The sequence below is a fragment of the Callospermophilus lateralis genome, chromosome 2, assembly GCF_048772815.1.
Source record: "Callospermophilus lateralis isolate mCalLat2 chromosome 2, mCalLat2.hap1, whole genome shotgun sequence".
Taxonomy (NCBI): Eukaryota; Metazoa; Chordata; class Mammalia; order Rodentia; family Sciuridae; genus Callospermophilus; species Callospermophilus lateralis.
In genome coordinates, this window is record NC_135306.1 from 204449537 (window position 1) to 204470448 (window position 20912).

The 20912-nt window shown below is 50.4% G+C and overlaps 4 protein-coding genes across 7 annotated transcripts; 1 reads left to right on the forward strand and 3 right to left on the reverse strand.

Moving 5' to 3' along the window:
• Window positions 1-855: 855 nt before the first annotated feature.
• LOC143393015 (uncharacterized) lies at window positions 856-3354 on the reverse strand. Its single transcript, XM_076847531.1, has 5 exons — window positions 3299-3354; window positions 2750-2841; window positions 2405-2503; window positions 1129-1195; window positions 856-1024 (listed from the first exon to the last, which is right to left on the reverse strand). Exons 1-5 carry the CDS (start codon window positions 3335-3337, stop codon window positions 941-943), a joined length of 381 nt encoding a protein of 126 aa, XP_076703646.1. The 5' UTR covers window positions 3338-3354; the 3' UTR covers window positions 856-940.
• A 5314-nt stretch (window positions 3355-8668) lies between these two features.
• LOC143393014 (sororin-like) lies at window positions 8669-14520 on the reverse strand. 2 transcript variants are annotated; one of them, XM_076847530.1, is made up of 6 exons: window positions 14391-14520; window positions 14093-14187; window positions 13949-14014; window positions 13832-13867; window positions 9232-9651; window positions 8669-9041 (listed from the first exon to the last, which is right to left on the reverse strand). In XM_076847530.1, exons 1-6 carry the CDS (start codon window positions 14434-14436, stop codon window positions 8961-8963), a joined length of 744 nt encoding a protein of 247 aa, XP_076703645.1. In that variant the 5' UTR covers window positions 14437-14520; the 3' UTR covers window positions 8669-8960. The 2 variants fall into 2 exon arrangements, with proteins under 2 accessions (XP_076703645.1, XP_076703644.1); XM_076847529.1 differs by having other exon boundaries at window positions 13832-14014.
• A 119-nt stretch (window positions 14521-14639) lies between these two features.
• On the forward strand, window positions 14640-18665 carry Zfpl1 (zinc finger protein like 1). 2 transcript variants are annotated; one of them, XM_076847527.1, is made up of 8 exons: window positions 14640-14837; window positions 15128-15237; window positions 15548-15659; window positions 16778-16971; window positions 17083-17155; window positions 17230-17376; window positions 17609-17726; window positions 18206-18665. In XM_076847527.1, exons 2-8 carry the CDS (start codon window positions 15136-15138, stop codon window positions 18390-18392), a joined length of 933 nt encoding a protein of 310 aa, XP_076703642.1. In that variant the 5' UTR covers window positions 14640-14837; window positions 15128-15135; the 3' UTR covers window positions 18393-18665. The 2 variants fall into 2 exon arrangements, with proteins under 2 accessions (XP_076703642.1, XP_076703643.1); XM_076847528.1 differs by having other exon boundaries at window positions 14640-14817.
• Window positions 18666-18704: 39 nt separating this feature from the next.
• Catsperh (catsper channel auxiliary subunit eta) lies at window positions 18705-19324 on the reverse strand. 2 transcript variants are annotated; one of them, XM_076847533.1, is made up of 3 exons: window positions 19091-19324; window positions 18934-19001; window positions 18705-18795 (listed from the first exon to the last, which is right to left on the reverse strand). In XM_076847533.1, exons 1-3 carry the CDS (start codon window positions 19262-19264, stop codon window positions 18705-18707), a joined length of 333 nt encoding a protein of 110 aa, XP_076703648.1. In that variant the 5' UTR covers window positions 19265-19324. The 2 variants fall into 2 exon arrangements, with proteins under 2 accessions (XP_076703648.1, XP_076703647.1); XM_076847532.1 differs by having other exon boundaries at window positions 18719-18795; window positions 18902-19001.
• Between the last annotated feature and the right edge of the window lie 1588 nt (window positions 19325-20912).

Consider the following 20912-nt stretch of genomic DNA (forward strand, 5'->3'; position numbering starts at 1 on the left):
AAAAAGGGTTGTGGGGATGTGTCTCAATGGTTAAGCATCCCTGGGTTTAATCCCTAGTACCAAAAAAAAAAAAAAAAAAAAGAGCTCCAGGCTGGCCTCAAACTTGTGATCCTCCTGCCTTAGCCACTCGAATCATGGGGATTATAGGCGTGTGCTACCACATCTAGCTAAGAGTTGTTTCTAAATTTCTTGAAAATTAAGCCTTACCTATACCTATCCACACATATATTCATATTCCCCTCATGCGACACTAGGGAGGATTTCCTAGAGCTGAACACCTGCAGAGGGCAGCAGTGCGAATGGGCACAAGTTCTTAAGCTCTGAGAGCCAAAATCCAGATGTGTCTCCAGTCCTGAAAGGTGTTGGGCCCTTGGGGAGTTCCCTCTGCCTCTCTTCTTCCTATTCCATGTCTACAAAGGGGAGATGGCTGATCCAAGGCCACAAGATGTGTAGTGGCTCTTCCCACCACTTCCTCAAGTCTTTCTGCACTTTGGAGTTAAAGCAGGTGCCTGGATCTCCCTGGGGAGGAAATGCAGTCCCCCTTCCTGTCCCACCCAATGCTCACCACAGGAACATCACCTCTGAGTCTAAGGGCAGGGCCATGTATGTAGGGGACAGATCAGAGAACAAGAGGTTGAGGAAGTCAGGGGGTGGTCCAGACACTGGCTCACTTCAGAGCTGGGGGCTGCTTGCCCCCCCACCCAAGTCCCAGGCCCTTGGACACATGGTGGCGTTATTTCAGCTGGGAAGTTTATTGTGAAATCTAAAGAGTTGCTGGATGATTAAGTGGCTTCTGACAAAGTGCCCAGCCTTTGGCATCAGGCCTTGCTAGCTCTGATTCTGGTTTCTGTGTATGTGGTGGGAGGTTGGATGGCAGGACCAGCAGCACTGCCTTCTGGGGGAGGGGAGGCTGTAGAGAAAAGTGTGTGGCAGGGAGGACTCAGCTATCCACCAGTGCGTGCAGGGCAGGGCTTCCTCCTCCCAGGCCCGTTTCCTTCTGCAGGGTCTGGTACAACACAGTAGGCTGGAACACAGGGGTGCAGGGCCTCAGGTGGGTACTGAGCAGCGGGAGCTGGGCTGGGAGGCAAGGAGGAGGCAAGACAAAGGGGTCTGGGTTGGGGGTCTCACCAGGTTTTGCAGCTTCTCCCCCAAGATCAGGTTGTCCGCTTGGGTAGTGATGAGTGCCTCCCGAAGCCTAGGGTTGAAAGAGGGAGCCCTCTCAGCCCCCAGGCTGTTGTCCCAGGAGCACCCCGCCCCAGCCTCCTACATCAACTCTGTGACCAGTATCTCCTAAGCCCTGTCTTTTCATCACAACTGTTGGGAAAAGACATGTTCTTCCCAGGCAACTCTGCAGGGCCCCAGAGGGACAGATTTTGCTTTTCCCCTACTTTAGCAAGAGGACAGGCTGCTTCATCACATGGGCTGGGCTGCAAATTCTCTGAAGTCCCATTGGAAGGGGATGAGGGGCAGAAGGCGGCCCCCTCTGAGGGCTGTGACAGGATCCGGTGTGATTCGAATCAGCCCTGCCCAAGCATTTCAGGAGAGCTGTGAATGACAGCTTCATCACAGATCCCGTGGGTGGCCGTGGGGGAGAGCCGTAACACCCCACTGCTGCACTAGGCCCTCTGCCACCAGGTAGGGCCATGACCCTGGCATTACCACAAAGGGGCATACAGCCACGGGAACGGGATCGCGCAGAACAAGCTCCAGAGCCCAATATCCAGAGAACAGTCCCCCTCCCTGACAGACAGCCCACCTCAGTTCTTGGACAATTAAAGGTGGGGACTGGTTGCTGATGGGTGCGGACAGCTATTCGTGAAACATATGCGGGCATAACCCATCAGGCACTGAGCAGCCCACCTTTAACCTTTTTTGGAGAAGAACCTTCTATAGAATCTCTTTGATGTTCCCGATACACTTTATAAAGCAGGCGTGTCCCCATTTTGTCTAGAAGCTCGATCCATCTGATCAGCTTCTGAAATTGCTTTCTGTGGTTTTTTTTTTCGCCATTTTATTTCTATGGGTTTTTATTTCTCAGCCAGCCCATTCCACCGAGGGGAACCCCATGTCCACTGCCCGCGTGGATGTGGGCAGGAAATGGGAAGCTGCCAGACTGCCCTCCAGTCATGTTGCATGGACACAGTAGATTGAAAGGGAAGAGCTGTGGCCAAATGTGGCCCCCACTTGTGAAGCAGGTCCTGTTCTTGTAGGACACTGTGGCAAGGAGACGAGGGCCTGCTGGCAAGGTGATGCAGTAGGAGCCAGAGTGGGAGGAGGGGAGAAGAAATGGAGGGGAGCAGGAGGGAAAGAAAGCAGGGCAAGTGACGACCCCAGTCTCTGCCAGCAGCCATAGCCCTGGCCTGAGGACCAGGCCTGGCCTTGTGGGGCTGTCCGGCTGGCTCACCTCCTGCAATCATTCTGCAGATTCCTCATCTCCTTTGAGGTCTGCTGGGGGCCCCAGTCTTCCTGATCGAGGAACAGGTTCTCCTGGATCTCCGAGTCCCTGGGGCAGGTGGGCAGTGAGAGTAGGACCAGAGGATCTGGAGGCTGGGCAGGGCGCAGAGTAGGAGTGCCCAGCCGCAGCCCAGGCTCCTTTAGTCCTATCTGCACAGCCCAGGGCTGAGTCCTACCCAGGTCTGGATGTTCCTGTTGGGAGGAAGCACCCTTTGCCTCCCGCTTGATTCTGTCTCTGTCTCTCTCTCTCTCTCTCTCTCTCTCTCTCTCTCTCACACACACACACTGGCCTTACGATTCAGAGTCTTCCGATGCATTCAAGAGTGTAAACAGGAACGTGAAGGCAGGTTCTGGCTTCAGGTCTAGCTTTGGCTCTGAAACAGGTGGCTTTGCAGAGAAGGTATTGTGGTGACTTTAGTGTCTTGAGCTGCTTGCACAATCTGGGTCCTCCCGCACTCTGCTGCCCCTGCCATCACCCTGCTTTGCAGGGGCTCGTGCTGGGCATCCCCAGCCCAAGGAGGCAGAGTGGTGAGGGAGGTATGGATGAGAACTGTCTGGGAGGTTCTCCCGTCGCTAGGCCCAGACTCCCCAGCTGAGGCCACAGGAAGAGGTCAGGTCTTCACCCAGGCCCAGAAAGAACCTCTCCAGCCCTCCTGCCTCCCCTCTGCCTTGGGAGGCCCAGTGTTTGCTGTCACCTCCATGTTTGGCTCCCTGGAGACCTGAGGTATAGACTTTTGCTCCTCATCAGCCTGCACCACTGGATTCAAGATCTCCTTGGAGGGGGTTCCTCGCCTGCCCCTGAGAGACTGAGGGGGATACAACCTGGTTGGTGACCCATACCCACCATGCAACCTGCCTGCCTTCTCAGCCTGGAAACCTCCATTGTCCAGCAAGCTAGAGCCGTCGGAGTTATCAGATTTAGATCTGGCTGGGCGCGGTGGCACAAGTCTGAATCCCAGTGGCTTGGGAGGCTGAGGCAGGAGGATCTTGAGTTCAAAGCCAGCCTCAACAAATGTGAAACACTAAGCAACTCAGTGAGACCCTGTCTCTAAATAAAATACAAAAAAGGACTCGGGATGTGGCTCAGTGTGATTAAGTGTTTCTGAGTTCAATCCCTGGTACCAAAAAGAAAAAAGAAAAAAAGATTTAGATCAGTCAGATTCAGCAAATACAACAATACAACATAGCATGCCTAATTAGAGTTTTATATTTAAAAAATGCGTGCTTTGTGTATGTGTGTATGTGTGGCACTAGGGATTTAACCCAGGACTTTGCACATGGGTAGGCAAGTACTCTCCCACTGAGTTTGACTCCCAACCCGAGGCCCTTGTTTTCTATCTAATTTTCTGCTTCAAAAAAGCTTCTATTCAGGGGCTGGGGCTGGGGCTGAGCGGTGAAGTACTCGTCTAGCACGTGCAAGGCCCTGGGTTCGATCCTCAGCACCACATTTAAATAAAATAAAGGTATTGTGTCAACTACAACTAAAAAATATTAAAAAAAAAAAAAGAGCTTCTATTCAGACCAACCATGGACCTTACTTCCTGACACCATCCCAAACTTATCCCTGAGACCATATTCTTGGCCATGGTCACTCCCACCCCACTGCCCTCTCTACTCTGCCAATGTGAGTGCTGCCCAGTTTTCTCTGCTGAGCAAATGCCCCTCCCCAGCACCCAAGGAGGGGTCCATGGTGATTGATGCCATGGCTAAGGCTGAGGACATTTCCATCTCCAGAGGCCGTATGAGACCTTCTAACAACAGAACTAGAAAAGCAGTTTTGTCCCAGGTCACAAGTCTAAAGCTGCCTATAATTTAATGCTTGCCTCTCCTGTTCTCCTTCCACCTTCCTTCCATGCCACCATAATGATGCCCATGAATGTCCTGGCTGATGCTCTCCAGAGCATCAACAGAATCAGTGGCAAATACCAGGCTCTCATCAGATTGTGCTCCAAAGCCATTGGTTTTTAGCTGTGATGATAAAGCATGGGACATTGGCAAGTTTGAAATCATTGATGATCACAGAGCTGGGAAATTGTGACCCTCACAGGCAGGTTAAACAAGCATGGAGGGATTAGTCCCAGAGTTGATGTACAACTCAAGGATCTAGGAAGATGGTAGGATCATCTACCCCCCTCTTATCAGTTTGGTTTCATGAGACTGATGATCTCAGCTGGATTCACAGACCACAAGGAAGCAAGATAAAAACACATGAGAGAGAAAATCCTAGGACCCTTTTTCTAAGAACCTAATGCATCTATTACACGTGCAAGTAATATAAAACAATACTATACTTTATAAGAATATTACTAAGTATATAGATTATTTCTATATAATGTGTCTAAATAAAATGCCTTGATGGAAAAAATAGTCATAAGTCAATAGAAAAGATTGTCACCATTTTTCACCCTCAATTTTTCAGAACCCTGTGTACCTGTTGGCTATGGGACTAAGAACAAGTTGATTTGAGGACAGGGGTGACCTCAGATGTAAGCCATCTTCACCCTGAACTCTGCCTGGGCCTGAGGGACTTGTGGGCTTCTATACAGTGTGCTGTATGTTGTGTGAAGCCTTCCTTTCTTCCTTCTGGTGCTGGGGATTGAACCCAGGGCTTTATGCACGTGAGGCAAGCACTCTACCAACTGAGCCATGTCCCCAGACCCCGTGTATGTGTGGAGCCTTCCTAGGCAGTCACATCCCTGTGCACACAGTGTACACAGATCCCTGCAGAGGGCCATATCACCCATCACTCCAGGGACTTGCCAAGCTTCAGAGTGGCCACTCAGAAGCATGCCATCTCTGTCATCAGGTTTGATCTGTCTCAAGGGACCCTGGCTGAGTATAACAAGATCCACTGGCAAGATCTTGCCTTTGATAGTTTTGCTTTGGAAACTAGGCTTAACAAAACAACTTCAAAGAAAACAAAAACAGTCCCTGGGGAGGTCGTGGTAGCTGATTTATACAATGCAGAAAAACTGAAGTAGCCTGAAGGGCCAAAATATAAGCAAAAGTAAGTGACAACCTGTTAACATGATAGGATTCGGCTCACTCGTGTGTTCATCATCCCGGGGAAACACTGGTTGGCCAGCCACTGTCTGTGGCATGGGCCTCAGGCCAGGTCCTGAACACACAGAACAACTGCATTGTCTGAAGTTCCAGGGAACAGATACCCCAGGTACCCAGATGCCTATAGTGCAGACAGAAGGGAGATGTGCCACACAGGTCTGTGCAGAAAGCCCTGGCTGCAGAGGATCCATGATCCACTTCAGAGCTCCAGAAAGACTGCATGGAGGGGGCCCCCGCTGCCTGCTCCCAAAGGGCTGGAAGATGCAGAAGGCAAAGAGTGTAGGCAAAGGCAGGAAGGCTCAGAGGGCGCAATGTGGACAGGTGCGGATACTCCCACTGGTGTGAGCAGGTGCAGGGCTATGGCAGGGCCTGGACTATGGTCCCTGGTGAAGAGAATGCAAGGAGATCTTTGTGTTTGTCTGGGTTGTTTGGGTCATAGTTTGGAGAGTAGGTGAAAGGAGTAGACTTGAGGACAATAAGCCGAGAGCCTCGGGGGTAAAGGCGAGGGGAACTGCACTTGCTGTGACAACAGTTATGTGTCTCAACTGTGAGTACTGGGGAAGATGTGTGTGGGACCACAGAAGCTGCCCCTTGACAACAGGCACCTGTCGGGTACCAGTGACCCCATGTAGAGTGGTCAGTGAAATATAGGATATCCATTAAAATTTAAATCTAGGATAAAGGACATTAATTTTTATTTTTTATGCATGTCCCAAATATTTCATAAAACATACTTGTATTATAAAATAATGTATATAATTTTGGATAACAAATTATCTTAAAAACAAGAAAAAACACAAGATTCAAAGAAGCTAAGTAAGCCAGGTGTAGCAGTACACACCTATAATCCTAGCACCTCCAGAGGCTAAGGCAGGAGGATCACAAGTCTGAGGCCAGCCTCAGAAACTTAGTGAGACCCTATCTTGAAATAAAAACTAAAAAGGGCTAAGGATATGGCTCAGTGATAAAGCACCCCTGGGTTCAGTATCTGGCACCAGAAAGAAAAGAAACAATCTAAAGAGGTTAAGTGACTTGCCTACAACCTCAGAAGTCAAAGGTGGGGTCAGATTGATCAGCAGTGATGGCTGTTAGAGAGAGCCTGCCATCTTGTCACACAGTTGTCACACGGTGGGAGCAAAGGGGAGGAAGTCAACCTGGTATAGACCAGATGCTGGGAGGACCAGTAAAGTGGGAGGAAGCAGTTCCCTCAAGGGGCTCAGCCTCAGGAAGGGGCAATAGCAGCAGCCGAGATGCTGGTCAAGATTGCCGGATGGCGGGCTGGGGTTGTGGCTCAGTGGTAGAGCATTTGCTTAGCATGTGCGAGACCCTGGGTTTGACTCTCAGCACCACATAAAAATAAATAAAGATATAGTGCCCAACTACAACTAAAAAAAAAAAAATGTATATTTAAAGAAATAAAAAAGGTGGCATCTTTTACAATAAAACTAGAATAAACTGGTTAGAACATGGAGGAAAGGGAACTGAGGTTTCAGAAAGCTGGCCTTCACCTGTCTCCCATGGGTGGGGGGAGTGGCTCTGGGGAGAATTTCACCACCTTGACTTCTTAAGGACTAGGAGACAAGAACATGGGGACGAGAGGGAAATGAGGCTGGGAGGTGCCACCTGCATTACCACTCCTATGCCTTACCACAGCGCAACTGGGAGGATTCCTAGGAATTAGCATCTTTGACCCGTTCTCCAGGCGCTCCTGCATCACCCATTGCCGAGCAGAGTCCAGGCCAGGCCACCGTGTGAAGGGCACAGGCTCCTTCAAAGGAAAGGGAACGAGGCTGGACTCAGGAGGATTTGTTCCCAGGCACCTCGCCCAGACCTCATTTCTTTCCTCCTGAGATAGGGATGGGTAACTGGACAGAAGAAACACACCAGGACGTGGGGGCAGGGATCTACCACAGAGCCACTGAAGAGAGGCCAGGCTGGCAGCCTGTTACAGAGGGACAACACTTGTGACATGGCCCAGACTTGGCATCCTGGGTCTCATATCCTGGGCTCTGCCCAATAAAAGCAGTCTGAACAGGCAACTCTTTAATCACGTCTTTATTTCAAAACAGACTCCCAGTTTTTCTTTACACTGCATACAGCTCCCCAGGGACAGAGAAAGGCTTGCCAGGACAAGATCAACTCAACATCATGAGGCTCCTCCTGATTCTTCCCAAAGGTTCTGCCCTGCTGGCCAGCTGAGGAGAGTTCTACAGGCGTGGTCCAGTCAGATACCTGGGTTGGCCCCGGCAAGAGGGCCTGTTTGCAGCCTCCACAGAGCACAAGGTGCTGGACAGACAGCCTAAGTCTCCCAGGGCCTTCCTTCATGCCCACCAGGCCCACCCTGTTCTGTCCAGTCCCCTGCCAAGTGCTCCTCTTCCTGGTGGTCCACCAGCCTCTCCACAGCCTGTCAGCTTCTGCTTCCACAAGCTTGACAACATCAAAAGCGCAACAGGCCCAGGGCGAAGTGCGCCTCTCAGTGGGCAGGGTGGTCTCTGAAACCACACCTTCCCCCAGCATGGAAAAGGGAATGGCGGGGAAAGTTCCCAAGTCAGTGAGATGCACCCACCCTGGCAGTGTTCTCAGGTGAGGGCTTAAGGAGACTAAAAGTGAAACTTGCCACCAACCCCCGCAGTGTTCTGGCACACAAGAAAAGCTTCCTAAAACTTTATAAGTGTATCTGCAAAATGCTAGTGGGACTGGGACCTTGTGGGTGAGAAAAGGGGTCACCTGACCCCTGTTGCAGGCTACCTGTTCAGAGATGATAAGCCCCAGGTACTAGGGCATTAGAGTCCAAGGCCCTGGCAGCCACATCCTGAAATAAACTAGTCATTGCTTCTGAGGAGCCTGCTTTTCTGCAAGCAGCAGCATCCCCTCAGCCTGCCATTCATCAAACACCTCGACGGCAAGACAGCTCACCCGGCTCTGGCACCTTAAACATTTATGGTCTGAGACTCAAAGGGTAGAAGTGTCCTCCAACCCATGAATTCTCCCCTGAACTAACTATGGAATCAAACAAGAAACCCATGGAATTCAAAGTCTCTTTACATACATGTGCCTGTGGCTGGGAACCAAGCCATCAACAGAGGACAACTCCAGAGGGACAGCTTAAGGCTGGCCACCCTTTGCAGGTCCTGTTTAGAGCAACCACAATTCCCAGCAAGAGCAGATATAGGCTCTGACCCCCAGTACTTGGGAAGATAGGAAGAAGAGAGTGACTAGTCAGGACGAATGAGTGGCCAGGCCAGGCCAGGCCCATTTCCTGAACCCGAGGCTGCCTAGTGGGGCTGCCCAAGCCTTCAGGAGTAGCCAGGCCTCATGTGCAGCAATAGCACCTGCATGGGTAACAAAGCCAGCAGAGGGGACCCCCAGTGTCTTTGCCATCAAGAGGGGCTATGTTCAGGGAGAGGAGGGGAGAGACTAGCCAGGAGCACCCCCACTTCATATCATTCAATCAGGAGGTCAAACTGCTCAGCAGCTTCAAACTCAGCATTCATGGCCGCGGCCCACTCATCCAGTTCCGATTTCTAGGGAAGAGAAATGGGCGCAGGTAAGTGGCAAGGTGGCTACGTTAGCTGCAGCACATCACCCACACCTTGCAGGTGCTACCTTCCCCCAAGAGTCAGTTACACCCTGGCCCTGCATGTCTCCTGTTTTGTAGAGCCTCCAGTGTGCATGGCCAGCCAGAGGACAGAAAAGGCCCCATCTCTCACTCACCAGGATCTCAGGCACCTTTTTCTTCTTCCGTTTCTCTTTCAGGATTGGGGGAGAGATTCCAGGGAGCGTTGTATCTGGGGCCCAGAGCTTTGCAGGGACCTCAGTTAAATCTCCACACACCACAGGTGAGACTTTGGACAAGCCTTCAGGGCCCCCAAAGCCAAAGTAGGACCGTTGGCCTGGGGTGGAGGTGGAGGCAGAGCCGAGGATCTCCAGCCGGCTGTAGGATCGCCTGACTTTCTTAGACATGTCCAAGTCTCTGGCATCCAGTTCTCCTTCCTTGAAGTTGGACTCACCATTCAGGATGCATGACATAGGAGTGGTGGTGGGTGTGACAGGGATACTAGGAGTCTTGAATAGTTCCTCTTTAGTGGGCTGCCTGTTAGGAGGGTTGTTTTCTTTCTCCAAGAAAAAAGCAATCTGTACCAGAACAGGAGAGAACACATTTCTGGACCACTTACTTCCAGGCCCAAGGAGACTCTGGCTGGAAAGGACAGATAATTCTTCTTCTTCTTTTATTTTTTTTTTTTTTAGATGAACACAATATCTTTATTTTACTTATTTATTTTTATGTGGTGCTGAGGATCGAACCCAGTGCCTCACATTGCTAGGCAAGTGCTCTATCACTGAGCCACAACCCCAGTCCAGAACGGATACTTTTAAAAATAAGCTAGGGGGCTGGGGATGTGGCTCAAGCGGTGGCACGCTCTCCTGGCATGCGTGCGGTCCGGGTTCGATCCTCAGCACCACATACAAAGAAAGATGTTGTGTCCGACGAGAACTAAAAAATAAATATTAAAAAAATTCTAAAAAAAAAAGATAAAAATAAGCTAGTCATTGCTTCTGAGGAGCCTGCTTTTCTGCCTCAGGAATACTTGCCGCATCTGCTAGTGCTGTTGCTGTTTCAAAGTGTGCCTGGCATCCAGCCACCTCTCACTAAATCACCCAAGCTTCCATCTAGACGAGCTCAATGAACTCCTAATCCTTGCCTGTCTCCAGCCTTGCCTTCTATGATCCATTTGCCACATAGCTGCTTAAGTTTTTCCTAAAATGTCCATTTGTTTACCTGTCCTGAGCCAGGCACTGTTCTAGGCACTGGGAATACATCAGGGAATGAATTAAAAGTCTACTGCTACAGTGCTTCTATTCTAAAACATAACAGGAACCATGTGTTAAGTGAGGGGTGTTAACACTACAGAAAATCAAAGCCCACAAAAACCAACTGGATAGAGTTCTGGGAGTGGGCTGGAATCATAGGCCTCTCCGAGGAGACATGTGAAATATAACTCGACAATGGTGAGGGAGTGGGTCATATGGACATCTAAAAGAAGTGTTCTCAGCAGCAGGAATAGAGATGTAAACGTCCTGAGGCAAGAGTGTGCCAGTCAGAATGAGGAAACAAGGAGGCCAGTGTGGTACAGTGACTCAAGGGGAGAGGAGCTGAAGATGAGGTTTGAGAGGTAACAGGGGTGGGGGTGTTTCCCTGGGTCCTCCGTAAGCCCCTGGAGAGCTTCTGCAGAGACCAAGAGAGCCACGGCAAAGGCAGCAGACATGTATTTTAGAGGTTCATACATTGGCTCCTCATTATTCCATTCAGCTCCAATGCTTCCTCAGGGAGGCTGTCCCTCACCATCAAATCTGCATCAGCCCATCTCGCTTCTGATAGCTATTCTGTCACAATGACCTCTTTTATTTCCTGTGTAGCAACACTGATGTTGGCTTGGTTAATTAATGGTTGACTCAATCACCCAATCAGAATGGAAGTTACCTGAGAGCAGGGTCTTTAGTCTTACTGGCTGACTTGCCTATGCCTGGCACTTCCAGCAGAGCCCTGCATTTTGTAGGTGCTCATAAGGATGATTTCATGCCCATGAACTTCACACTGAATTTCCTGAAGGCCAAGACAAGGGTGGATGCAGAACAATTTAATGACTCTTGTGTTTGAAAGCCAAGGAAGTAGATCAGGAAACTTTTATCAGTTTCCTGATAACTTTAAAAGTTATCAGGAAACGTTTCCTCACTTCAAGCTTTGGGGAAACCTGTATGATAGGTCTTAGTAAAAGAGATGATAAACAGAATTGAGATTACTCTTGACTACTTCTTCCTCATTTCCTATGGCCAGTTGACCAGATTCCAGCAACTTTATCCTGCTCAGTGTTTCATGAATCTATCAGTCAACAAATAAAAACAAGTGGCTAGGACTGGGGTTGTGGCTCAGAGGTAAAGTGTTCTCCTAGCATGCATGAGGCACTGGGTTCGATCCTCAGCACCACATAAATGTAATGTAAAGATATTGTGTCCACCTAAAACTTAAGAATATTAAAAAAAATAAAATAAATAAGTGGCTACCACTGAGGTCCCTGCTCTCAGATGTCTATGTTTATCATAGAGGGAGAGAAAGACATCAAACATCCAAGTAAGTACACTCACACTGTTAAGGCCTGAGAAGAATTACACATAGAAAGTGACAGTGACCAGGTAAGGGTGTCAAGGAAGGTCTATGGGAGGCGATCTCTTTTGAGTCCAGTGCTGTGTGATGGGTCAGTTATGCGTAAAATGGAGAAAGGAAGGTGCCACTCTGCCAATACCTTAGTCAGGCCCTTACCATCTTATAGAAGGATTCCTGAGCTTCACGTCCTCACACCTGGTGTGGAGGCCCCAGCACAGTCATTCTTTATGTAATACTCAAGCTTGACTCAGTCACTACCTACCTTAAAACTTTTCAAAGGTCAGCTGGAGGTAGCTCAGTGGTAGAGTACCTACTTGGCACAAACAAGGCCCTGGGTTTGATCTCCAGCACCATCCCCAACAACAATAACAACAACAACAAAACATTTCCAAAGGCTGCCCACAGACCAAGGATGAGGCCCAAGCCCTGGAATTTGCTCTTCATGTCTCATTAGGATCTGCCCTGGCTTAGCAAGCTCTCTCCCCTACCCTGACTAAGTCTGTTGCAGACACAAATTACCATTCCTCACACCTCATAAGTTTTCTTTGGACTCTAGATCTCTGCAAACATGGCTTATTTTGCCCAGAATACCCCTACTTTTAATTTGGTTTAAGCCATAAAGAAGAATAAAATTAAGGCATTTTCTGGTAAATGGGTGGAACTGGAGAACATCATGCTAAGTAAAATAAGCCAGACCCAGAAAATCAAGGGCAGAATATTTTCTCTCATATGTGGAAGCCAGACCAAACTAAGGGAAAAAAAAAAACAAAAAAATTAGAAGGGGAGGAGAATCCCATGAAAACAGAAGAGAGATCAGTGGAATAGAGGAAGGGGATTGAGGGCAAGACAGAAAAAGGGAAGAACAGTGGGAATATTTTGATCAAACATTCCTATGTACATGGATATACCACAGTGAATTTCATTTTTATGTATATCCATGATACACTAATTAAGAAAAAACATAGGGGCTGCAGTTGTGGCTTAGTGGTAGAGAACTTGCCTAGCATGTGTGAAGCACTGGGTTCGATTCTCAGCACCACAGATAAAGAAATGAATAAAATAAACGTCCACCAACATCTAAAAAATATTTTTTAAAAAAGAAAAAATATTTATAAAACCAGAAGAAAGATCAATGGAGTAGAGGAAAAGGAAAAGAAAGGGGACAAAAGGAGGGAAAGTGCTGAGGACTGAATTGGAGTAAATTATGTTTCACACTGTATAATTATGTCAAAGTTGACCCAAATATTATGTCTATTAATAAGCTAATAAAAAAAAAATTCCTAGCCAAGTGTGGATGGCACATGCTTGTAATTCCAGCAGTTCAGGAGGCTAAGGCAGGAGGATGGGAAGTTCAAAGCCAGCCTCAGCAAAAGCAACTCAGTGAGACCCTGTCCCTAAATAAAATAGAAAATAGGGCTGGGGATGTGGCTCAATAGTCGAGTGCCCCTGAGTTCAATCCTTGGTACCCCCCCCCACAAAATTTTCTAAATATTTGTAAAAATACCCCTGAGCCACTGGGTTGGGTACCATCATAGCACCTGGTTTTCTTTTTGCAGCTCTAGACAAATAATATTGTAATCACTTGGTCATTTGTCTTTCTCCCCATCTGTAAATCCCACAAACTCTTCAAAGAATAAAATTAACATTTCTAACTGACTATATCTTCAGATTTCCTCTTTGTGTGTGTGTGTGTGTGTGTGTGTGTGTGTGTGTGTGTGTATGTGCTAGGGATTGAACCCAGGGCCTTGTGCTTTAGTGTCAAGCACTCTACCAACTGACCTATAGCCCCAGTCAGATTTCCTCTTAATGAAATATTCTCTGTAACAAGTTCTGCTAAAACTGTAAAAGCACCATAATATAACTCATAACAACCACATATAAAAACTGAGAATAAAACGGATAGACAGTGGATAGGACACAGCTCAGCATTTTAAGGAAAATGGTAGAAAATACACAGGTCATAAAGAGCTAAAAATGAAAAAAGTCTGCAGGGAGTAATCAAGATTGGCAATGCACCATGTTATCCAAAAGTAAATTGTTCCAGAATACTGCAAAAGAGCTCCCTGAGTAGATGTGAGAAGACAGTATGCTGCTCCCCAGCTCTATAGTGACCTGGATTCCACTCAACTAAGCCGTTGGAAATGAACTCACCCTAGAGCTCCTGCGAGGCGACTGGACAGCTGGGATCTGTGGGGAACAACACCAATGATCAAATGGCCAGCTCCCAGTTTTGGCCCCCCACTCACAACCCCGTCTCTTAACCCTCACCTCCACAGCATGAGCCACGATCTTCTTCAAAACGATGGGCTTCCTGACTGGAGCCGCATGGGGTTCCTGGAAACGAGGAGTGATCATGAGCTCTACATTAGTGCTGGGGCCTCTTGGGCAGTAACTGAGAAACCCAGGGCTCACCTTCCCACTGAGTTCAGGAAGGAAATTCGGAAGATCCGAGCCTGATTTCCGCTGGGACCGCCGCAGAGACGTAGCAGAAGATGGGGTCCTGGGCCCTATAGAGAAAAATGAAGAGAGGCTGAGCAGGACTCCAGGCCCTAGAGTCCAGAGACCGAGACTGGAGTGGGTCAGAGAAGGTTCCCAAACAAACCCTCTGGGGGCGCCTTCCTGAGGGAGAAAAGCATTCTTTGGCTCGGTGGGGAAAGGACTGCGATCCCAAACGGCTCAGCCCCACCTCTCCCGCGTTCCCTCTGCTCACCCGAGCCCCGAGCGGCCCCTCCGGACCGCGTTCGCCTCTCAGTCATATCTAGTCTGGGCCTCGACCTCCTCTGCCGCCGCAGCCCGAGGCTCGTGCTAACAGGGAAGGCCGTCTGCAGCAGCAAGTGGAAGGTTCGAATTACCCGCCCGGTCAGAGAGGAAGCGGAAATGACGTAAGGCGTGAGGGCCGCTCGCTTGGATTTTGCCCTCTTCGCCCGCCTTCCTGTCAAGCCTCTGCAGGGGTGTGGCCGCTGGCGCGGTGTCGTCATTAGCGCGCGCCGCACCCGGAAGAGACGTGGCAGCGGAGGGATAATCGGAGCGGCTGGAGCTGAAGCGGGCAGAGCGGGAGCTACGAAGAGCGCAATCCCTGTCCTTCCGCGCCTCGAATCACCGCTCGCGCACTTCGGGACCGGTGCCGCGGCGGATCAGTAACTTCGAGAGTGGGGGGGTCTGTAAAGAAAGGGGCGGGGCTAGCAAGGGGTGGGGCCCAGACGGGGCTTTGGGGGCGGGGCCAGGGGTATCAGTGGGTAGCTGACTGAGAGGCCTGACTGGGGGCGGGATACCGGAAGAATGAGGGGTCGCCGTACGAGGGATTTATGCAGGGGGCGTGACCCGACACCAGCAAGACGGGGATTTTGGGTTTGCGTGGATGTGAGAGGTGTCGGCGAAGTTAAGTGGAACCGGACGGGGCTGGTGAGACCCAAGTGGCAGCTTGGTAGGACCTGGCTTCTTCCCCAGGGTCGGTCATGGGACTTTGCAAGTGCCCCAAGAGGAAGGTGACCAACCTGTTCTGCTTTGAACACCGAGTCAACGTCTGCGAGCACTGCCTGGTAGCCAATCACGCCAAGGTGGGGCATTCAGAGGATCGCCTGAGCAGGGGACTGGGTGGTTGGCGATATTGGCTTCCTCCAAACCCTTGAGGGGCACCACTCTAGACTGTAAGCTCCATAAGGGCAAGGACTGGGTTTATTTTGCTCACTGCCATAGCCCCAGCCCCTAAGAGAGTCAGGCACATAGTAGGTGCTTAATAAATGTTTACTGGTTGAACAAACGAAAGGATATGTGTCTGTGGTGAGGGAAAAGAGGCAGTTGGACTTTGGAGTGGTTGGTCTTGGAGCCTAGGCTCCAACTGTGACTTCTCTTTCCCACTCCATCCAGTGCATCGTCCAGTCCTACCTGCAGTGGCTCCAAGATAGTGACTACAACCCCAATTGCCGCCTGTGCAGCACACCTCTGGCCAGCCGAGAGACAACCCGCCTTGTTTGCTATGGTGAGGCCTGGTCATCCTGGAGGGATCAGGGTAGCCCCAGAGCCATCCTGGTGATTGGTTTCCAAGTCCTCCTCCAGAAGCAGCATAATAAATTCCCCAGGCCTGGGAGGCCAGAGCCCTAGATTCCTGCCCTGTTAGGTTAATTCCCTGCTATGTAAGCTCAAGCAAGTCATTTTACCTTTCTAGGCTCCTGTGTCTTTTCCTAAAAATTAAAGCTCCTACTTCCTGCCCTGCCAGTCTTGGAGAGTTGAGCAAGAGCCTGTCAAACTTACGATGACAGCAGTTGCCAGCCACACCAGCATGGGACTTTCAGATATTTAGGATCTATTATTCATCCCAGTACCAAACAGAGGAAGAGTTTCCCACAGTAAAGTTAGCTAGAGGGAACCAGCAGTCATATGTGTTATGACTTTGGTCTGGTGTAAGAACATTAGCTTCAATTTTTGAAGGAGCTGATGCAAAAGAAAGAGCTCTATGTGTTTTTCAATGTGAGGGTGTGTGTAACTTGCATGACTTCATGTGTCTCTACATGGGATGTTCATTAGTACATTAGTGGATGGTCACAGGTGTGTTGTGGACATACAAGGAGAAAACATTGATCAGGATCCTTGAGTGTTAGCAACCATGTGAGCATATACAATGAGTTCATGGGAGCTAGTGTGGATATAAGGAATAACACTTGTTTTGGGGTTACATATTCATAAGCACAGGAATATTTGTGTCCATAGATGTGTACATGCATCCTTGTGCCTATGTGTATATCTAGGAATCCGTTTGGAAACTATTCTTGATTCACTGTTAGCTCAAGGAGAATGATGAGTACAGGCCCAGAAAGGACTCCCTAAAAGACATTGGTGGCATTTTCTTCCTGCCCACCCTATCTGTTTGTGCGGTAGGCAGTTTTGTAGCATCTGTCTCGACTTTAGTGGGTGGTATCCAAGAAGGCCGAAGTCTTAGGCAACACTGATGAAATGGACCTGGAGTGAGGAGGGAAAATCAAGGCCCTGGGCCTACATGTGTATGTCTCTTCATCCTGGCAGTGGGATGGGGGCTATTGTTGGGCTAAGAACCCAAAGAGTCTTCTTCCTGTGTCTCTCCCTTATTTCATGGGCCCTCAGATCTCTTCCACTGGGCCTGCCTCAATGAACGTGCAGCCCAGCTACCCCGAAATACAGCACCTGCTGGCTATCAGTGCCCCAGCTGCAATGGTCCCATCTTCCCTCCAAGCAACCTGGCTGGCCCTGTGGCCTCTGCACTGAGAGAGAAGCTAGCCACAGTCAACTGGGCCCGGTCAGGACTGGGCCTCCCTCTGGTGAGAGTCCCTTTGTCTGACCATCTGTTCGCCCCAAGCCTTACCTTCTTCGCCAGATGGGTGGGTGGGGACAACATTGGTCAGGCTAGTGACCCAAATTCCTTCCTCCAGATTGATGAGGTGATAAGCCCAGAGCCTGAGCCCCTCAATTCCTCCGACTTCTCTGATTGGTCCAGCTTTAATGGTAAGTGGTGGCCTTTACCTGCTTTCTGGGACCTTGCCTTTCTGCATTGCTCATGGCTCTCTCCATACCCACAGCCACCAGTACCCCCGGACAGGAGGACATAGACAGCGCTTCTGCTGCCCCAGCCTTCTACAGCCAGGCTCCCCGACCCCCTGCCTCTCCCAGCCGACCCGAGCAGCACACGGTCATCCACATGGGCAATACTGAGCCCTTGACTCATGGTGAGCCATGGGATTGTCCCAGCCAGAGAAGGTCAGAAAGGGCATGGGTGGTGTGGGTGGAGGCAACTTGGGGATCCAGAGCCTCCCCCAAAGTGGCACTTCCTCACCCTAAGCACAGACATGGCCTCCCCTCAGTTCCAAGATACTCTATCAGGCTGGGGAGGTTAGGATACCCCCCTGCACAGGGCCAGTTTCTCTGAGCCTGTTGATGCTGGTGGCTTCATCCCTGCAGCCCCAAGGAAGGTGTATGACACACGGGATGATGACCGACTACCTGGCCTCCATGGGGATTGTGATGATGACAAGTACCGCCGCCGGCCAGCCCTGGGCTGGCTGGCCCAGTTGCTCAGGTATATGGGGTCAGTCAGGGCAGGATGGCAGGAAGGGGAGGAGAGGAAATAAGCCAAGAGAGGAAGAGATCTGATGACAGCAGGGCTGGTTCTGGGCATTGGTGGCATCCAGTGCAGGGTCTGTGCAGAGGCCTCGGCTGGGCAGTAGCTACCTTGGGGTGCTCTCTCTGTGACTGTTCTTACCTCCTGTAGGAGGTCTGGACTTGGGCTCTCTGTGGCCCCTTCCTGCTCCAACAGCACCCAATCTTTGTAACTCTCCCCCATGCCTGACATATCCCAGTTTCCAAAACACAGTCTCAGCTAGAACCTGTGCCTCAGCTGCTGTGAGATGCACAATGACTCCACCTGGTGGCAGGTTCAGGGGTGATCATCCCTGTGGCGTAGATGAGGAAACTGAGGCTCAAGGATGGTGACTAAGGCTCGTCTCTGTGCCCCAGGGACCAAGGGCCTAACCTGACTCTGCCCTCATTCCCCCCCAGGAGCCGGGCTGGGTCTCGAAAGCGGCCGCTGACCCTGCTCCAGCGGGCGGGGCTGCTGCTACTGTTGGGCCTTCTGGGTTTCCTGGCCCTCCTCGCCCTCATGTCTCGCCTGGGCCGGGCTGCTGCTGACAGCGATCCCAATCTCGACCCACTCATGAACCCTCATATCCGTGTGGGTCCCTCCTGAGCCCTTGCTTGTGGCTGGGCCAGCCTAGGACCTGGGATCCTAAGGAGGGAAGGCAGGGAGGCCAGGAGTCTCTTTTCCACTCCTCTCCTTCAAGCCTGAGACACTAAGATTCCTGACCCAAGGCCAAGGCCACCAGAGTGGCTATAGGCTGGGTCAGGAGTCATGTAGGTCAAGCATTTATCTTAACCTACTTCCCCCTGGGTCTCCAGCCTCCCACCCTCCTCCCTTGAAGGAGCTGACAGGTGCAAATAAATAACAGACTTTATTAAAACACCCAAAGCAGCCTTTTCCTTCTCCCTTCTCATCCCGTCCCTAGTCCCCAGGCCTCAGTGGTTCTCTTCCCGGTATTGGATGGCCAGAAACTCCAGGGACAGGCGGTTGAAGAACATGGCTAAATTGAGCACTGGGCAGAAGAGAGAGACCCCATCAACCCAACACCCCTGCCCTCTCCTGTTATATCCTAGGGTTCCAAAGCTCCCCCTCCTCTTAGCACACCTCCTCCCACTCACTCAGTATGGTCAGGGCAAAGCACCGCAGAAACTTGTCACCTGTCATCTCTGCGTAGAGTGACCCCATGGCAGCCCAGCAGATGCTGATCACCTGGGAGAACTGTAGGCCCATCCAGTGGGAGAGCGATCCCCTTACACAACAGCGGGTTTCCATCAGCCCCCTCAGCCCTGAGCCCCTGCCAGGCCTACCATCAGGACAGTCGTGTAGTGGAAGCTCATGTGGTCATAGTGGTGGGTGATGCAGAAGTTATGCACATCATTGGCAAAGACGGCCAGGTGTATGAAGAAGAGCAGCAGTGCGGTCATGGTAAGCATCATGCCTGGTGGAAAGAAGAACACAGCTATGCGGTCGCGCCACCGCATCCTGGCCGCAGTGTAGACTCAAGTCAGATGTGAGAGCTTGAGCAGACCAGCACTGCCCAGAAGAGCAGCAGAACCCTGAGGACCTAGGGCTCTCCATCCAGAATAGCAGTGGGATTCCAGAACTAGGAGGACACTGGGGGGGACAGAATTCTGGAACGCAGGCTGATTCCAGCAAATACAAGAGTGTTTCATGGATGGCCGGGGTTGCTCTGAGGTGGGGAGGCATGGGCAAGAGATGCAGAGCAGCGGGGCCCTTGTGCTGGTAAAGGGACAGCACCTGCCACGGTTCCACCCCAACTCCACTGTGTGCATCTCCACAGATGCAGGTAGCGCAGGTGCGTTCTGCAGATGAATGACCAGGCACAGCAGAGTTAAAGGGCACTTCCCAGGCATGTGGCAAGTTTTAGGCAAATGAGATTAGGACCCAGATGTGTAGCTGGAAGCATCCTTGGTGAGGGGACCTAGGCTGGATTGCAGGTTCTAGGTATTTGCCCCACTTCCTGTTGGGGTGGAAGAGACAGGACAATACATCCTCCATTGCTGTCCAGGGTAGCTCAGAGCAGCTGGCTCTTCCACTTTTTCTCGTGTTCCTCCAGGACCAACGCTGACCAGCTTTCCCCTCCATATTTGGATGCTCAGCATCTCCCTCATTTCCAGAGTCCCACAGAGCGCTGGGGCTGGCGGCATCAGGCCTTTTTTATTCTCAAGTCTGAGTCAGGGATTGTTTTCCTCAAACTTGCATAGCCATTGAGCCACACTGAGTCTATTCTGGAACTCAGATCCCATCCTCCTTGAGACAGAGCAGGGAGGGGCAGACACAAGCCCAGAAAAAACCATTTCCTTCACGCAGGTGAGAGGTGAGAATTCCACTGCTGTCAACAAAACAAACCAGAGAAGCTGTGAAAAATGGTATGGAGGGATATAAAAGCTCCCAGGGTTGAAGTAGGAGAGGGAGTAACTCATGTTCACCGTGCCAGCCTACTGTCTCCTGCCCAGCTGCCTGCACAGAAAGTTAGGTTCTAGATCAGACCAAGACCTGAAGTCTCCCACCTCCACGCAGTAGGATTGGAACCTACAGCTGTCATCCATGTTTGCTCCCTCCTCCCCATCTGTCGTCAATCACAGCAGTTCCTCAGACCCCTGACCTAACCATGTGGCTATGTCATTTTTTTTTTTTTTTGCAATGTTGGGGACCAAATCCAGGACCTTGAGCTTGTTAAGCCAAGTGCTGAACTGAGCCACACCCCAGCCCACTAGAGTTTGAATATATGGCTTGACCCCTGAACTCATGCCAGAGTTTAATCCCCTAAATCTCATATTAATGGTATTAAGAGGGCAGCAGCTTTAGCAGGCTTTGGTGTTCAGAGGAGAGGCTTTGGGGGAAGCAACTAGATTCTGTCATTAGGGTAGAACCCCTTTGATTGAATCCTGGTGGCTTTATATCAAGAAAAGAGATCACACAGATAAACAAGTGATGTGGTGCAGTCTGCGGGAAGGAGGCTTGCCAGAAGCACTGTCATGTTTGGACTTCCAGCATCCAAAATAAATTTCTTCTTACAAAGTAACCTGCTTCAGGCATTTCATTCTAGTAACAAATTTAAAGCACATCAAAAGGGTGATGTCCCAATGCACATCCGTGGTCCCATTG

Excerpts from the sequence above, each read along its gene's own strand:
- LOC143393015 (XM_076847531.1), bottom strand. The coding sequence starts at position 3,337 with ATGGAGGTTTCCAGGCTGAGAAGGCAGGCAGGTTGCATG. Across the intron at positions 1,196-2,404 it reads CTGCAGAATGATTGCAGGAG|GCTTCGGGAGGCACTCATCA; the intron begins GTGAGCCAGCCG and ends TTTCAACCCTAG. Across the intron at positions 1,025-1,128 it reads GGGAGAAGCTGCAAAACCTG|CCTACTGTGTTGTACCAGAC; the intron begins GTGAGACCCCCA and ends CCTGTGTTCCAG.
- LOC143393014 (XM_076847529.1), bottom strand. The coding sequence starts at position 14,436 with ATGACTGAGAGGCGAACGCGGTCCGGAGGGGCCGCTCGGGGCTCGG. Across the intron at positions 14,188-14,390 it reads AGGGGCCGCTCGGGGCTCGG|GGCCCAGGACCCCATCTTCT; the intron begins GTGAGCAGAGGG and ends TTTTCTCTATAG. Across the intron at positions 9,652-13,831 it reads CGCCTCGCAGGAGCTCTAGG|ATTGCTTTTTTCTTGGAGAA; the intron begins GTGAGTTCATTT and ends GTTCTGGTACAG.
- Zfpl1 (XM_076847527.1), top strand. The coding sequence starts at position 15,136 with ATGGGACTTTGCAAGTGCCCCAAGAGGAAGGTGACCAACCTGTTCTGC. Across the intron at positions 15,238-15,547 it reads TGGTAGCCAATCACGCCAAG|TGCATCGTCCAGTCCTACCT; the intron begins GTGGGGCATTCA and ends CACTCCATCCAG. Across the intron at positions 16,972-17,082 it reads CAGGACTGGGCCTCCCTCTG|ATTGATGAGGTGATAAGCCC; the intron begins GTGAGAGTCCCT and ends TCCTTCCTCCAG.
- Catsperh (XM_076847532.1), bottom strand. The coding sequence starts at position 19,264 with ATGCGGTGGCGCGACCGCATAGCTGTGTTCTTCTTTCCACCAGGCATG. Across the intron at positions 19,002-19,090 it reads ACTACACGACTGTCCTGATG|TTCTCCCAGGTGATCAGCAT; the intron begins GTAGGCCTGGCA and ends ATGGGCCTACAG. Across the intron at positions 18,796-18,901 it reads CTTTGCCCTGACCATACTGA|TGCTCAATTTAGCCATGTTC; the intron begins GTGAGTGGGAGG and ends TCTTCTGCCCAG.